The 17,699-nt window shown below is 44.7% G+C and overlaps 3 protein-coding genes across 3 annotated transcripts in view; 1 reads left to right on the top strand and 2 right to left on the bottom strand.

The window, feature by feature from the left end:
* Positions 1-70: 70 nt before the first annotated feature.
* Positions 71-5,780, bottom strand: LOC308320517 (uncharacterized protein; the record flags this gene model as incomplete). The annotated part of the gene is made up of 7 exons (XM_080770997.1): positions 71-744; positions 1,817-1,901; positions 2,207-2,294; positions 3,133-3,298; positions 3,924-4,039; positions 4,875-5,277; positions 5,721-5,780. The coding sequence occupies 5 exons, from the start codon at positions 5,778-5,780 to the stop codon at positions 2,248-2,250; spliced, it is 792 nt and encodes a 263-aa protein (XP_080627123.1). The 3' UTR covers positions 71-744; positions 1,817-1,901; positions 2,207-2,247.
* LOC308315548 (DNA polymerase delta subunit 2-like) lies at positions 5,276-8,720 on the top strand. Its single transcript, XM_080763583.1, has one exon. The coding sequence runs from the start codon at positions 7,102-7,104 to the stop codon at positions 8,638-8,640; it is 1,539 nt and encodes a 512-aa protein (XP_080619709.1). The 5' UTR covers positions 5,276-7,101; the 3' UTR covers positions 8,641-8,720.
* A 1,669-nt stretch (positions 8,721-10,389) lies between these two features.
* The window catches only part of tppp3 (tubulin polymerization-promoting protein family member 3), an 8,967-nt gene continuing 1,657 nt past the window's right edge, over positions 10,390-17,699 (bottom strand). The window contains exons 2-4 of the mRNA XM_080763613.1: positions 13,210-13,413; positions 12,042-12,195; positions 10,390-11,218 (exon numbers count right to left, since the gene is read on the bottom strand). Of these exons, the coding sequence (XP_080619739.1) occupies positions 11,027-11,218; positions 12,042-12,195; positions 13,210-13,412 (549 nt within the window). The 5' untranslated portion in view covers position 13,413 and the 3' untranslated portion in view covers positions 10,390-11,026. The remainder of the gene's footprint in view (positions 11,219-12,041; positions 12,196-13,209; positions 13,414-17,699) is intronic.

Raw genomic sequence — 17,699 nt, 5'->3', positions numbered from 1 at the left:
CGGCATCTAGTGGAGGTCTGCTGCCTGTCGGTCAGAAATGTGACTCAAGGCTAATGGGTGGTCAATTTTATTTATTTTTATTGATTGAAGTATTTATTAACAGTTTGAAAAATTACAGTACATTTCAAGCACAACTCATTCCCGTGGAGGACACCATAAAAGCATGACACTTGTTTAAAATAGGGCCCACCGGTTGCAATTAATTAAAAACATTTAGAGAAGTACAATACACTTCTATATAGCCAAAAACAGGAAATCATCATAGAAAAAAAGACCCAAAAGAGGGTAGGTTTCAATCAATCAGTCAAGTCAGACCTCACCTTTAAGCCTTTAAAGGATTTAAAGGCTTAATAAATCCTTTAAAGGCCATCCCGTAAAGGCCTTGAAAGGCTTTAAAGTAAGTGTTTACTTAAGTAAACATCTTTGCAAATAAAAGGAAATGCCATTCTTCATAATGGGGATAGAAGAACTACTTGTGTCACGTGGTCAGACTTCTCTTTTCAGTAGCAATATTGTGCTTCCCTCTTGTGTCCATTCAACAGAATAACAGATTCTGCTCATATCTGTTGTGTTCTTTCTTTCTTTCTTTCTTTCTTTCTTTCTTTCTTTCTTTCTTTCTTTCTTTCCTAGTTGTGCTTTAGGTTGAGGTTTACTGAGCCTGTGTGCTGTAGTGGACTCTCTGTAGAAGCAGCGTTCTGTCCATCCAACAGATGCAAAAGAGACTCATTACTGGATACCAGAGACCTGGAAAACATAAACATGTGTATTAAAGTTGAAATCCATTATATTAACCCATTAAAATCAACTGGTAAATATTAGATTTAATTCACTTTAACCGTTAATTTATACTTGAAAAATAGCAGATATACAAGCTCATATAGCGTGTCACTTTATGACACGCGATATGATCTTGTGGTTCTGCTATTTTTTTAAATAATTTTAAAGCAATTATTTTTTTGAGTAGTGGTCTGCGGCCAAATACATACGTATAATTGTAGGGGTCCTTGACATGTTGAGGTTTGAGTTGATATAGCAACATACGTTTTCCAGATAAATGTAAGGATTTCCGAGATCGAGATGCAGTGGAGTGGAAGTACTGAAAATTTAAAATACTCAAGTAAAATAGCTCAAAATTGTACTTATGTACAGTTACTTTCCACCACTGCTACTAGCGGTCCTACTCGACCACAATTGATCTAAATGTCTTTTAGACAAATGTCTTTTAGACAAACTACAACCACCACAGTTGTGTTATATTGTATTTATTTACATACTATACCATACAGATTGGTTCATTTAAAATATAGTTGCTGTTGGAAAGAAACCACCCAACTCAATTTTTTAGGGTTTTTTATATTTATTTTTTATATTGAACCAATGAAAAGTAGTAAAAATCTCTTTGGACAAAACATCTTAACTCCATTGGACCCTCAAACTGTCTGCTAAAGCAGTTAGGTTGTTTCTTACTGACAGCAGATATATATTCACTAAAAAGTATTGTACTGTGAACCTTGATCTGTAGGGTATTGATTGTCTTTGATTAAAATAAGTGTTATTATTACATGTTGCTAGCGAGTGTTTGTTCAGTAACAGGAGTCTCCAGCTCTTTATTAAACAGAAAATGCATTTTCAGGTTGGGATACCATGCACTTTCATTCAATCATTCAGAACTGAGAACTCGGCCAGGATAAAGATAAGACTTGGAAGTGATGACAAAACAAACAAGCAGACAAAATTGGAACCGGAACACACTGAAAATTAAGCTGATAAAATCAGTACTCTCTCCTGATTGGCTGAAAACAGTATGTGTGTGTACCTGTGTGTATGCTGTAGCTGTTTCAGATGTTCCACTTGTTCCTTCAAAAGCTTTGATTGGTGCTGGACACACCTGGCCTGGTTACCTACCACGCACGCACGCACACACGCACACGCACACGCACACACACACACACACACACACACACACACACACACACACACACACACACACACACACACACACACACACACACACACACACACACACACACACACATATACACGATTGTCCTGTGATGAGGTGTTAATGTGATTATGCTGATATTGTGAAAATGTACGTACAGTTATGATTTAATACAGTACAGTGTAAAATCATTAAATATTCTACAGTAAGTACAGTATAATATAGTTCAATAGTAGCCTATATATTATATACTGTATGTAGTACCTGTAAGGACAGGGCTGTGTGTGATGTTGGATCGTCTGAGTTCATAGTTCTCCTTCAATGCTAAAAACAGACGCCTCTTCACACACACCTACAACAACACATGAGACGTTACAAACTATTAATTACAGTATCTTTCATTTACTTATCTTTTCTATTGTAGCATCCAGGATTGGGTAGGAATGGATTTATTTTAACAAGCTAACATTGTCACATTTGTAGAGGGAAAAAGGAGTAAGCAAGTACAGTATATTTCCCTGTGGGACCCTGGTTCATGTGGTTAATTAATATATTGTCAGTAAGTTTAGTTGTTGTTTTATTAGGCTATTATTAGTAGTAGTCGTTGTTCATCAAAGGTGATTGATTGAGCATAACAAACCAGTCAGTAATACTGCTTACCAGCTGCTCGTGGCTTTGGGCCAGCTTCCTTCTCAGGGTCACCAGTTCTCTGTTCTGAAGCGTTACTTTAATGCGTCCACCTGTCTCTGTCTGCATGTCTCTCTGTGTCTCTGTCTGCATGTCTCTCTGTGTCTCTGTCTGCATGTCTCTCTGTGTCTCTGTCTGCATGCCTGCCTGTGTCTCTGTCTGCATGTCTCTCTGTGTCTCTGTCTGCGTGTCTCTCTGTGTCTCTGTCTGCATGTCTCTCTGTGTCTCTGTCTGCATGTCTCTCTGTGTCTCTGTATGCCTTGGCCTGCCTGTGTCTCTCTGACAGGGGACAGCCAGCTTGGACAGAAGGTCATACGTCTGTCCTGTTAGTGTAGAAACACAAGTCACACCATCAGGGAGATTCTCTGGTTTCTTATCAATTCATCATTATAATTTAGTTTCTGCAGCTACAGTACAATTCATAGAACACGCACATCCAAAATGCTGAGCCCCCCCCCCCACCCTTTTAAAACAAGCTATTTGCCCCTGGAGCTGTCCATTACCAAGGAATGTTGGATGGAGGTGGAGGGAGAGTGGTCCACTCCAGTATCGGTCAACCAGGTCCAAGAGGACACGCAGGGTGGACGAGAGAACAGCCACACTGAGGGGAGGTGTGGGGATGTTGAACTCAGGGTTAAAGAAGTCTGCTTTGGGTTCAGGGTCTGGTTTCTGTGGGGAAGTGTAAAGAATGAGATACAAAGCGCTTCAAAGAAACTATAGGATACCAGTTAAACCTAAAAACCTAGCATCTAACATGTTACTGCTGGCATTATGTTGTAATTGGTTAAGTTTCCCAAGTTTATTATTTTCTTAATATATATTTGGGTAAAGTAATATTCAGAAATATTCTGAGTTATAGTTCCGTCATTTCCGGTGCTACGCCCTATGGTACGAGTTGACAATGGTTCACAAGGCTTCCGTCGGTGCAGACGCCGGTCGGGAGACTTGTTTGTAGCGTGTGAGTGACCAACTTTGGTTGTAAACCTTAACATCAAGACATATTGACATGTTGTGTGTTTCGAATTGTCTTTGGTTGGTTGCAGCAGCGCCAGTGAGGTGTGAGGTCATTGGTAGTTTATGCAGCAGCGCTGCATAAACTATTATAACCGTGGCGAGTTCAGACCTTGTGCACGCGTGCATAGCGTGCAATGTGTGTGTGTGCGTGTGTTCGTGCGTCTGTGTGTGTGTGTGTGTGCACATTAGAGTGTTAGTAAAGTTTAAGGACCTGGATCTGGACTCTACTGCAAGGAGATCTCTGCCCAGAGCCTAGACTACTTCCTGGTTCTTCCAGTACCTCATAGGCCTTCTGAAGCTGGGAGGTGTGGTGGTAGCAGAGCAGCTCTGCTGGCTGATTCAGATCGTTCTGGGGCCGAGGAGGAGGAGGAGGAGGATGGAGACACTGACACACTTCTGCAGAGACAACAAGAGGAGGATGATTTACAGCCAGTATTGTTTTTGGCAGCAAGTTTCTATTTTAGTTTAGTCTTTGGAATGAAACTTCATTTAGTTTTAGTCACATTGTAATCACCTGGAATATTTTAGTGTTGGACTGTTGGTCTAGTTTTAGTCGACTAAATATCATACGATTTTAGTCGACTAATTCTACAGCTGATTTACTCGACTAAAATGTGTTTTGGCGGGCCTTGATGTTGTTGTAATGGCTGATTTTATAGTTGCTGAAAATAGCAGCGTGACGCACAAAAAATGTCAGACCTCCAGTTCTAGGAAACACAGAATGGGGGGGACTTTTTATAATTATTTAACACCTCTAAGGTATATTAATGACATAGTAAAATGTTGAAAATGAGTGGTATTCCCCTTTAAGGAAAGTGTATGCATGCACTATGTGTACAATATAAACTCTAAACTTTTCTTCTCTTTGAAAATAATTTGTGGACCCCCCCCAAACTATTTTGGGACCCCCCCGAGGGGTCGCGACCCCCAGGCTGAGAACCCCTGTTCTAGTGCTACATATGAAAACTGCATCAAAAGCCAATTAGCTTGAAATCAATTAAGAGCATGCTTACTGTGCTTATACTAATACTGTTCAGTATTAGCCGATATCATTAATGATTTATCAGGTTAAAGTTGGATTATTAGTACTGATTTATTTATACACAGAGTTTGGACGATAACCAGACAATTATAAATTATAATGGACATTGTCTTCACATAATTATCATTAAAGTGCAGTTTATATTGTGTGCCGTTTAGTCGAGGTGAACTATAAGCTTTGTCCTCTGACCTGAGCTACGTTCCAGCAGTGTCCTCTGTCCCTTTGTCTCAGGTTTGATCTCTAGGGAGCTTTCTGTCTCCGGGGGTTGGAGAGGAGGAGCAGGCAGTCCACAAATGGTGCCTCTCTCCTGGGTGCAGCTGTACTCAGCAGGCCCCTGTGGGACTGATGTCCCCGTCCAGGTGGACCCCAGTCCACTGTCCAGCAAGCTGCTTGAATCACTCAGAAGCAGTCTGTCGGGTGAGTTGGAGTCGGGGCAGAAAGAGACTCGGCCTTTCTCCGGTGAGTAAGGGGGGGAGCTGGAGGACCGAAGAGCAGAGCGAAGAGGAGGAGGAGGAGGAAGAACAGGAGAAGACTGTGGTACTACAGGGTAGAAGAAAAATAGGAATAAATTAACAATTCTATAGTAATAATACTAATCGATTATAATACGGTATAGGCCTATACGGGATGCACACACAGATTAGACACACCAACAGACCGACATGCGGTCAGGCATGAGGTCGGACATGCACTGCACCGTGCTTGATAGATAGATAGATAGATAGATAGATAGATAGATAGATAGATAGATACATAGATACATAGATACATAGATAGATAGATATAGATAGTCTTACGATCTGCAGCATCATCAGTGTTCTTCATTCTGATTCTGTCCAAACTGCTGTGTCCAACACTGTCTGTCTGCTGTGTCCAACACTGTCTGTCTGCTGTGTCCAACACTGTCTGTCTGTCTGACTGTCTGTCTGTCTGTAGCACTGCCTGTCTACTGTCATCAACACTGGCCATCTGCGTGTGTAATATGTGGTGTAACCATGGTGATATGGGCTGGTCTGTGGACAGGTGTCAGCCTACCTGTGTGTTTGTGGTTGTCGTGGTGACAGATGATCTGTTCCTTAAGCCAGGGGAGCTCATGTGCCCAACACCAGATAAAAGTCAAATACCTGGAAAGTGCTTTCTGTGTGTTTTCACAGGTCAGAGGTTACAAGCAACAGGTCACATGTAATCCCAAATGGAGTCACTGCTGCCAGGGCAACTACAGCCTCAAGGTCGTCCGGATATTTCTACATGAAGTGGGAAGCGTTGCTCCATGACATACCTAAGACCTTTTTTTTTGGTCATGTATAGGCCTATCTGATAGGTCACGGTGAAAGAAACACAGAATTGTAGTCTCCCCCTGCATGCATAGTACACACTATACTGCTGACATTGATTGCATACTATCCGCAGAACTCCCTGATGACATCAACCCAAGACAGCATGCTGTGATAACGGCCAACATGATACATGGGCCATGTGGCAAAATGAAATTGACTGCTTCCTGTATGGCGAATGGTAACTTAAGTGCACTAAACACTTCCCAAAAAACAATACAATCCAGAAACGATCATGTCTGACATGAAATCAAATCAAAGTTTATCTGTATAGCACATTTACATTGACCGAAGACAAACCAAAGTGCTGAACAAGAGCATGTAAAGAAAAAACGAAACAAAGCTACAAAAAGAGCATTTAAAGAAAACAAAAACAAAACAAAGCAATAAGTGAGAGCAGGAGTACATACATGGTATAAGAAGGGTATATGCGATATCAGACAACATTAAAAACCAGGGAGAAAAAGTGGAGAGATTTAAAAACACCCGGGGACTGGGCAGAGCGAATGGAAAGGGGCAGGGCATTCCACAGTGTGGGACCGGCCACGGAGAAGGCTCGGTCACCTCTAGTGACACATGAGGTTCCGGGCACAATCAAAAGCAGTTGGTCAGCTGACCTCAAGGGTCTGGCTGGGATGTATGGTTCAATGAGCTTTCCTTTTTTATTTTTGAGTTGGGCCACCGTACGCTTGGACTCCAAGGCCACCGTACCACTCGTTCATGAGTGGTCCGGTCACTTCCTAGTTTACCGCTGCAGAAATAATGCCTTGTCGCTCCTAATCTAGGGCGCTCTATGTGGTTTTGATCAGATGGATATACTAAGCTCTTCATTTCTGACTTACCAACTGCCTCTCGTTCAAAATATGAACGCGATGGATTATTTAGCGATAATATTGAAACGAGAGCAAGCAAGCAAAAAAATTACTATATTTTCCGGAACAGAAGGGTGGGGTGGGCTTTACAGAGTAAAAGCAGTCATGTCTTCCCGGCACCCCAGAGCTTCTATTTAGAAGGAATCCCGGCACTGGTTGTGGCGATGCCACATCTCGGACATCAGCTCTGATTTCTCTGATGTCAGAACTATGACGTCAGTCATGTCCATATTCGTTTACTCAGCACAATTCAACTTGCAGAATACCATTGAAGTCGTAAAAGGGGCGGGAGCATCTGGATGCTGCAGTTCCGAGTGGAGTTCTGCTCAGTTCGGCTCAAATATCATGTTCTCCGACATGAGCGTCCAGGGGGAAGGTTCGCCGTCGTCCCTGTTGTGTCGTCCGGTCTCCGAAGAACTGGCTCCGCCGCCGCTGGAGAGGGCGCAAGCGTCCTACTCGCCCCGATGCCAGCGCTTTCGACTCGAGGAGGGGCGGAAATTTGACCGGCAGTACGCCGGCATCTACGCGGCGCGGCTGGCGCAGATGAGACCCGCGCTGGCTGAGAGGGCCCGGCGGGCGTGGGGAGAGGGCGTGCCCGTCAGGAAGCTGTGCGACCTGCGGCGGGGAGAGCGCTGCTGCGTGGTGGGAACCCTGTTCAAGCGCATGGAGCTGCAGCCGTCCGTCCTGAAGGAGGACGAGGAGCGCGGCCTCCTGCGGCGTCCTCCTCGGCGCTCCAAGTACGTCAGCGACACGGACCGGCTGCTCCTGGAGGACGAGCGGCAGAGGATCGCGCTGGAGGGCAACGTCGACAAGCACAGGTGCGTCACGGGCAGCGTGATAGCCGTCTGCGGTGCCGACGAGAACGGCAACGGGACGTTCACGGTGGAGGATTACCGCGCGGCCGACCTCCCGCCGCAGACGCCCAGGTCGACAGGTTCGACCTGGGCGACGGGCGACCGCTTCGTGTTGCTGGCCTCCGGTCTGGGCGTGGGCCACGCCCACAACGGCAAGCTGGCTCTCCAGCTCCTGGTGGACACGGTGACGGGTCAGCTGGGCGGCCGAGGGGAGCAGAGCGCGGCCGCGGCCATCGCCCGGGTCCTGTTGGCCGGGAGTCTCATAAGTCACGACGACGGCCATGGGGATAAAAAGCCCAGGTACCTCAGTAAGAAGACGCAGGCGGGCAGCGTGGGCGCCATGCGCCAGCTGGACGAGCTGCTGCTCCAGCTGGTGACCTCCGTGCCCGTGGACGTGATGCCGGGCCGCCACGACCCCACCGACTACACCCTCCCCCAGCAGCCCCTCCACCGCCTCATGCTCCCTCTGTCCTCCGTCTACCCGACCCTGCGGCTGGTCTCCAACCCGTACCAGGCGGCCATCGACGGCGTGACCTTCCTGGGCACGTCGGGACAGAACGTCAGCGACATCCGGAGGTGCAGCAGCCTGGACGACCACCTGGACATCCTGGAGAGCACGCTGCGGCTGAGGCACGTGGCCCCGACGGCGCCCGACACGCTGGCCTGCTACCCGTTCCACCGGACCGACCCGTTCGTCGTGGACGAGTGTCCTCACGTGTACTTCAGCGGCAACGCGCCGTCCCTTCGCTCCAGGACGGTGCGCGGTCCCGAGGGGCAGGAGGTCCTCCTGGTGACCGTCCCGGAGTTCTGCAGCACTCGGACCGCGTGTCTGGTCAACCTGCGTACGCTCCACTGTGAGCCAATCAGTTTCTCCGCTTTCTCTGGCGATGCATGACCAATGAGGGTCCGCCTCCTCATTGGACGTGAGATGGTCATCAGCCACTGAGTCCTGAGCAAAATGGTCGCTGAAACCTCGTACGTGTCGTTAGATTTCCTATATAAGGCCCTACTTCAAACTCGGTGACAATAACGGAGCTACAACCTCACTCATTGCCCGTCGGGAATGGCTCCAGGACATTTTCAGATTCTTGTAAGTTTGGAATGACGGATCTGATCAAATAAGCAAAAGTATGTGTTGGGAACAGATGTGAAATGAATCAACACAGTATAGGCCTACTGCACATCTGTTTCGAATGTTTATATCGGCGAAGCACAAGCACTGCCTTTATACATGGCATGGCATCCAAATACCTTGCAGTCAAAATGCGTTTGATTTCACATAGACACTAATAGGACTAACAGGCATAGGCTATAGGTAGATAGGAAGCCAAGCCAAAGTCTTTAAATTCTTTAAGTTTAGTAAGTTAAATTGTATGCTCATTGGCATTGCTGCATGTTGGGCAGAGCGTCCCTGTGACATCATACCCCCTGCGACATCATACTCCAGTGACATCATGTGACAGCATGCCAGTTATGTGTCTTTTATGAAAAAATGTGTAGAAGCCATAACAGCTCAGTGGCCTCATGCTTAGAGAGTAGAGGGGACATATCTACCCTTGTTACTATTTTGAAGAAACATTAACAAAATATCTCCATCTTGTACCTCACCCCTTATATTATGCATAAACTATTTAGGCTTTTTGAGGGGCGCTATATATCCCAGCTTTGTGTGTTTGTACCACAGATATCATTTGATTGGCTGAGCACCGAATGTGATGTATGATGTTGCTGGTTGTTTAGTACAATCCGAACATACATCATCCTCTCATCCCATAACATAATTCCCACAGCATGTGCGTCGCAGTATAACCATCCCACCTGCAAAATAGAAAATAAATCACTTTGTATCACATACACCGCATCATGTGTCCCATTGAATGAACAAACTCTCACTTCTTCTCGTTTTTTTTGGCGGATCGCAACCAACGTAAAGGTGCGTAAAGGTGCATGTACAAGAGTGTGCAACATCATGTCAATTTCCCAGTGCTGGTTAGATTCTACTACTGAGGTTGGTAGTGTACAAAAATGTAAACAGTGCCTTCCTCACTATTGCTACACCCTTTCCCTCTGCTCCAAAAACCCCTGACAAATCCCATTCCCATCCTGCATGATTAACATCATTACACTGCCTCATTTAGTGTCCACCACCATTTCCCCTTACTGTTTTCCAGCTCCTATGTCAAGCTTTTAGTGCATGTGCAAACACAAACTTTGTCCTACACAAACATTAAATGCCATTGACAATGAATGGACAATTTTGAGTGTTGGTTAGGGTGAGGGTTTGGGGGTAGGTAGTCGATGGGACCAATGGATCGGACCTATGCCCCGTCGGCATGCACTCCTGCAAGATGAGAAGCAGAGGCAGCTCAGTTCAAATGGGAAAACTGGGGGGGTCTAATATACAAGGCAAACGAGGAGTCAAGAAACAAATACTCACAGTGACAATGAACCAACAGAGAACTGAAAACACAAGGGCATATACAAAAAAACAGGGACTAACTAGACACAGGTGAATACAACTGACAAATCAACACAGGGATTGGCTGGAAGACTAACAGGACACAGGTGGAGAAAACTACACTAATTACAAGGTTAGAGACAGCATTATGTCAACCATGTTATGAAGAACAGAAGGCCACAGTCTTTCTTTTTTTTATAAATGTATTTATTTAGCATTTCAATGTCTTCCACTACAGTCACTTTACACAAGTAAAGAGAATAGATTCAACCTAGAGTATCGACTGACTGATAGCAACTCTTGTTCTAAAGCCGTTACAGACGGATAAATGGAAAAGAAACAGGAGGAATCTACTCGAGAATAAAATCATTAATTACTGAAAGGTGATTTTAGAGTATCTGCTCATGATGCTAGTTCTGAATATTAACAGTAAGTAAAATGTTTTTGAATGGCTGTTATGTTATGTGTCTTCTATGTTAACATGTTCTGTATATTTATGCAGTATGTAGAATATGTATACTGGTAATACACTGTGTTTAACTGTATCTTTTTATTATTATTATTTCAGCTTCATCATCTACAGCAAAATGCAAACTAACTTCTAGGGAATAGCATAACACACACGCACACGCATACACACGCATACACACGCACGCGCACGCACGCAGACACACGTGCACGCACGCGCACATACACACACACACACACACACACACACACACACACACACACACACACACACACACACACACACACACACACACACACACACACACACACGTCTCCTGGAGGCTCAAAGGTTGTCGGTTGGATTCCCAGCTTCCTACTGGTTCTTGACCTTGTCCTCGTAGGTTCCGGCGTTCTTGTAGGAACCCACATAACCTGTCTTCTCAACCAGGTCCTCGCGGCCTCCACGACCTTTGCCCTTCCCGGATTCGTCAAAGCGTTGGCGATGAGCGCCAGTGTATTTGCTTGTGTCTGTCAGTCGGTCAGTCGCTCCGCTCCGTGCAGCTTTCTACACGCACGCACGCACACGAGCACACACGAGCACACACACACACACACACACACACACACACACACACACACACACACACACACACACACACACACACACACACACACACACACAGCAAGAGACAATTAATGCAGTCAGTCATTGGCAACCAAACAGCCAGAGGCTCACAACAAAAGCTAAACAACTGCAACCCAACAACCACAGCAAAGCCACCATTGAACAAACAAGCACAACCTGACAACCTGACACATGTGTTTCTCTGGTAGTTGTACACTGTACAGTCTCTTCTTCTCTTAGTTGGTGTACTGTATTAGTTTGTTGGTTTTGAAAGTTGTTAAGTTTGTACATTTTCTTTCTTATTTAAATGCATTTTGTTCGTTTTTTGCTACGTGTTATAGCTGTCTAGGCTGTCAGTTTTTTATGTGTTCGTTGTCTATTTCAGTGGTTCTCAACCAGTGGTCCTTGAGGGGGTTCCAGGTGGTCCCCAGCTAAATGATGATGGAGAGTTGGTAACCAAATGGACCAAATATAGATCTTTAACTCTTGACCCGTACGGTTCCATTTGGTTGAGTTAAATTAATGTTAAACATCTGCATTACTTAATTTGCAAGAAATGTACACAATGAATGTACAAGAATTGTTATTTTGATCGTTTGCCTGTTATCTCTCGCAATTGTACCACATCAATACAGCATGGAATTGTGGACAAAATCTTATCCATTGAATGACAACAAAATATTCTTTTGTTTTGGTTCTGACTTCTGAGAGGCTAATTAAAATGTCATCAAATGGCGCTCTATTCTATTAGTGTTGTTCTGACCGTGACTCCAGTGATGTTGGGTCCTTTGCCCTCCAGCAGCTTGCTCATGGCCCCAAATGCCTCCTCCTTGCTTTGACCTTTGAACCTGCGGGGAGCCATATCCTCCAAAGCTCTGATGAACTCCTCAAAGGTTATGACCCTGGATGCCTTCGCTCTTCACACAAAAGCACACAAACAAACACACAGACAACAAACTGAATGTTACTCCTAATACGCACACCCCTCTTCTTAAGCATCTCCTTCTAACCGCCCTCTCCTCCTACTGTATATACCTTCTCTTCCTCTTTTCTCTTAACTCTGTTGTGGCTCTGACCCTTGTACACCTTAATGATTGGATGTACTGGAACTGTGGATTAAGCCTTTGTTTCCTTGATTAGGCTAATCAGGGAAACTTCAAACAAAGGCTGTGTTTGTTGAGCCGATGTTGAGTTGCCATTATATAATAATAATATAATGCAAATGCAAAAACTATTAATTACCCATACCATAATAGTTAAGTGATAGAAATGGTAATACATAAAATGATAATGCAATGAGGGATGTCAAAGGGTCAATGAAGTTAACAACACAATAAAAAAACATGTCTGTTAGCTTAGTACTGTTGGACCAACCTTTAATCATAAATCTGTCATCCAACTATATATGGTGCATTTATATTAGCATTTACATAGATTGTGCATTACATTCACCCATTCACACACACATTCATACACCGATGGCGGCGGAAACCATGCAAGGCACCAACCTGCACATTGGGAGCAATTAGGGGTTCAGTGTCTTGCTCAAGGACACTTCGACACTAGCCTCGGTAACAGGCTTACTCTTCTGCGAAAAGAAAAGCCTGGTCACAACGTAAGGCAGAGAAGCTATCGGCGGATGTATCCTCGGGAACATCCGTCAGATGTATTTCCCCCGGATACAATATTTTCCCGACCAATCACAACACTCGCGGGGAATGTAAACTGATTTGTAAAGCGCATCAACGTCATTTCCTTGCGCGATACTTCCGCTAAAATCCCACAACTTCCACCCAAACAAATGATAGCGTAGGTCTTGCCCAGGATGCTTCGACACTAACTCTGGGCGAGCCCACAGGGATCGAACTGGCAACGTACCGCTGATCCCTTGAACTATCTTGGATAACTGTACATACCGCTATACCACTTACTTGACCTTGGAGAAGACAATGTCGACGTCGGTGCTGCTGATGTTCTTTCCATCCACGATGTGACAGTCTTTACACAGCTTGGCCCAGTTCTTCCCGTTCAGCTCCCGGCCCGTTGCCGCGTGGTCGCCGTGGACTGCAAACCTCTTGAAGGTCTCCAGGAGCTGTGCCGTGTCGCTGCTCTCTGCTACTGTCTTGTCTGCCATTCTGGGGGGGAAAAAAAGTATTGCAAAGGTAAGGTCATGAAAAATAATGCAAATGCATGCCTCACACAGTTATATGCAATTAGATTTGAGTCTTCGATACACACGGTCCACACCCCCACAGGGAGTGCAGTGCCCGGTGTCGAGTCCGTCGGTTAGCCGGTTGTCCAGAACCAGCACAAAAGCCTCTGCCCGGGCTCTGGACCTGATCACCCCTATATCTCCATATATGGAGCTGGCCTGTTCTGACATCACAATGATGGTTCTGACATCTGCATAGACCTTACATAGACTATCTGCATGAGGCGATTTCACTCCTCCTTCCGGGTAGGAACAGAGTGCATTCTAGGATGGATTGGGTCAAATCGTGAACGCGCTGGCCGTTGACTATCATTGCGCCATTTGCGCGTTCACATAATTATGAAACATAGCGTCCACATGTCATTGCCCCAATAACATGAACGTGCACAATGATTGTCAACGGACCAGCGCTGGCTCAAGCTGCTATACCAAATTTGGCCACTATGTCCATTTCGCCTCAGGGTTTCCTCTCGGAGACGTCTCTATTATATTTATACTCTAAGGCATAGACTCCAATCACTCCATATTTGGGCATGTCAGACAAAGAACTCCATGGGCATAAAAGGGACACAGACATAACTAGAACTGCACTCTGCCGAGTGCATACTTGCTTGTTGCACACTAGTAGGCCATAAATGGCCTACTAGTGCGCAAGCAGAGCGCGCAAGTACTTTCGAGAGAGAAAGTAGTCTGCGTAGTCAGTTCTGTAGAAAAATTCTCTTCTCTGAAATGGTATGGATTTCTGTCCTTTATCCTATATGTATGACTAGCTCTCAGTGATGACGTAAGAGATATGGTCATCTGTGTAGTCTGGTCCCAGCAGACCAGGCACAGATTTACAAATTACAAATCACATTACAACTACATACAGAGTATGTAGTTGTAATTTAATTAGCAGTATACCGTGGTTACTTGGTTCCAAAAAGTGAAGCCAAGTTTTTTTCAACCGTAAGTCTGTGCCTGGTTTGCTGGGACCAGTTACAACATTACGTCATCGTTGAGAACTGGGACCAGAGTACATACTCCAGACCAGAGTACATACAGAGTATGTAGTTGTAATTTGATTAGCAGTATACTGTGGTTACTTGGTTCCAAAAAGTGAAGCCAAGATTTTTTCAACCGTAAGTCTGTGCCTGGTTTGCTGGGACCAGTTACAACATTACGTCATCGTGACCAGAGTACATGGTGTGTATATGACGTAATGTTGTAACTTGTAACTAGTCCCAGCAAACCAGGCACAGACTTACGGTTGAAGAAAACTTGGCTTCACTTCGAAGAGACCAAGCGAAATGATTACTTGCGCGCTCTGCTTGCGCAAGTAACTACATACAGAGTATGTAGTTGTAATTTGATTAGCAGTATACTGTGGTTACTTGGTTCCAAAAAGTGAAGACAAGTTTTCTTCAACGGTAAATCTGTGCCTGGTTTGCTGGGACTAGTTACAACATTACGTCATCCTTGAGAGAGTACATGGTGTGTATATGACGTAATGTTGTAACTTGTAACTTGTAACTAGTCCCAGCAAACCAGGCACAGACTGTATGTAGTTGTTCTAGTTACAACTACATACAGAGTATGTAGTTGTAATTTGATTAGCAGTATACTGTGGTTACTTGGTTCCAAAAAGTGAAGACAAGTTTTCTTCAACGGTAAATCTGTGCCTGGTTTGCTGGGACTAGTTACAACATTACGTCATCCTTGAGAGAGTACATGGTGTGTATATGACGTAATGTTGTAACTTGTAACTTGTAACTTGGCTTCACTTCGAAGAGACCAAGCGAAACGATTACTTGCGCGCTCTGCTTGCGCAAGTAATAACTGGGTGGGGCATGCATTTCCAACTTGCATCGTTCCAAGTAGGCCATTGCCCAATGGGCACGGCTCTAGTTCTTCAGAACATAATATTTCATTTCATAAAGGTTTCACGTGTATTTATTTAATTTTTTTCTGGGACAACACTAAGGAACAGGGCATCGAGGAAACTATAGAGCAACAAGCATAGCTTTGCTGTCAAACAGAAAAAACAACAACACTCGTGTCCTTTTGCCAAAAGGAAATACAAATTTACAAATCACTTCACCTGGGTGACCCGAGTAGTGGTTAGGGTTCATGCTACATGGAAACAAGATGCACTGACCGGTCTCTCTCCACTGTCACTATCAAATAAAGGCTTAAAAATAACATTAAACATAAAGAATTAAGTTAGTAGCTTTGACGCCATGTTCCCAAGGTCAGGGCCTTCGGCTTGCGAGCGCCTTGTGCCACAAAAAACAGGCACAAACACTCCTTTGTCCCCGTCTCTATTTGCACACTAAATGCTGCTGTGGGTAGATCTAGGAGATAACCTTATGATAAGCACTTTCGCATAGCACTTTAACGCCTGCACTTTAATGGTTATGTGCACCTTTGTACTTTGGTATCTGCTATGTGAACTGTTTGTTTATTTGTATTTGTTTACAAATCATTTACAAAACATTGTTTAATGTACTGTCTATGCTGCAACCCAATTTGCCCTTCGGCGACACTAAATAAACTTGAACCTTGAACCTTGAACCTTTCTCCTGTTGCGTAAGGCAACTTTGATGTACACCCCCCCCCCCCCCCGATCCCCCAGGACATGATGCTGCATGTCGTAGCCTCGTAGGGGCAAACCCCTTGATGCTGAGTGCTGAGCAGGGAGACATTGGATACCATGCTGAGTACTGAACAGGGAGACATTGGATACCATGCTGAGTACTGAACAGGGAGACATTGGATACCATGCTGAGTACTGAGCAGGGAGACATTGGATACCATGCTGAGTACTGAACAGGGAGACATTGGATACCATGCTGAGTACTGAACAGGGAGGCATTGGATACCATGCTGAGTACTGAGCAGGGAGACATTGGATACCATGCTGAGTGCTGAACAGGGAGACATTGCATACCATGCTGAGTGCTGAACAGGGAGACATTGGATACCATGCTGAGTACTGAACAGGGAGACATTGGATACCATACTGAGTACTGAACAGGGAGACATTGGATACCATGCTGAGTACTGAACAGGGAGACATTGGATACCATGCTGAGTACTGAACAGGGAGGCATTGGATACCATGCTGAGTACTGAGCAGGGAGACATTGCATACCATTTTTATAGTCTTTGGTTTGACTTGATGGTAAAACATCTTTACTGCTACTGTCTACACTGTGTTGTGCTTTAATACTGTAGAACAAATTACGTACTAAGGGAGATCGAGCTAAATCAACAACACATTGATAGTATAAATATAATGACAATGATGTCATTGCTTAATACTAACTTTATTTAATATTAATAACTTTCTTTATATAGCACCTTTCTAGGCATGAGCCACAAAGTGCCTCACAGGAATAATAACAAGAAAATCATAATAAACTATTACAGTATTCATCTTTAGTTAACATAGCATCAAAACCAGTTCATCCACATTAGCCCAATAAATCGGCCATATGAAAATAGCCAATGCTATTTTCAGAAAATCTTGAAGAAATGTGGAAAAATAGCTCTTCATATTCTCCAATCCATACCTCCTCTCTCTCTTGTCTGGGTCTCCATCTGTCTTTGTGACTCTGTGACCATGGCAACCAGAAAGATTACAACACTGTGTGAGAGTGAGGTCATGTCTCACACCCCTACGACACACCCCTATACCACACACACACACACGCGCGCACACACACACACACACACACACACACACACACACACACACACACACACACACACACACACACACACACACACACACACACACACACACGCACGCACGCACGCACGCACGCACACGCACGCGCACGCACACACACACACACACACACACACACACACACACACACACACACACACACACACACACACACACACACACACACACACACACACACACAGACACACACACACACAGCTCGGTTTATGTGTGGCAGGGACATGTGTGTCTGTTGTGTATGCATACAGTAGTTGTGTGTGTGCGTGCTTGCGTGTGCATCTGTGCACATATTTCTGGATCATGTAGTGACTTGTCAATTAGGGAGGTTCCCTCTGCAGAATAATAAATCACCAAACAGTTACCTAATCAATCATATAAATATCATAAAACCAAACACAACACGTCACTGACTCCTTGGAGACTACTTTAACCGCCGCTGGACAAACAGCTATCGGGCACCTCCCTAGTGTTCTACC

Source organism: Protomyctophum bolini (assembly GCF_963924005.1).
Source record: "Protomyctophum bolini genome assembly, chromosome: 1".
Taxonomy (NCBI): Eukaryota; Metazoa; Chordata; class Actinopteri; order Myctophiformes; family Myctophidae; genus Protomyctophum; species Protomyctophum bolini.
The sequence above is the reverse complement of the archived record's forward strand: the minus strand, read 5'-3'. Positions and strand labels throughout refer to the sequence as shown.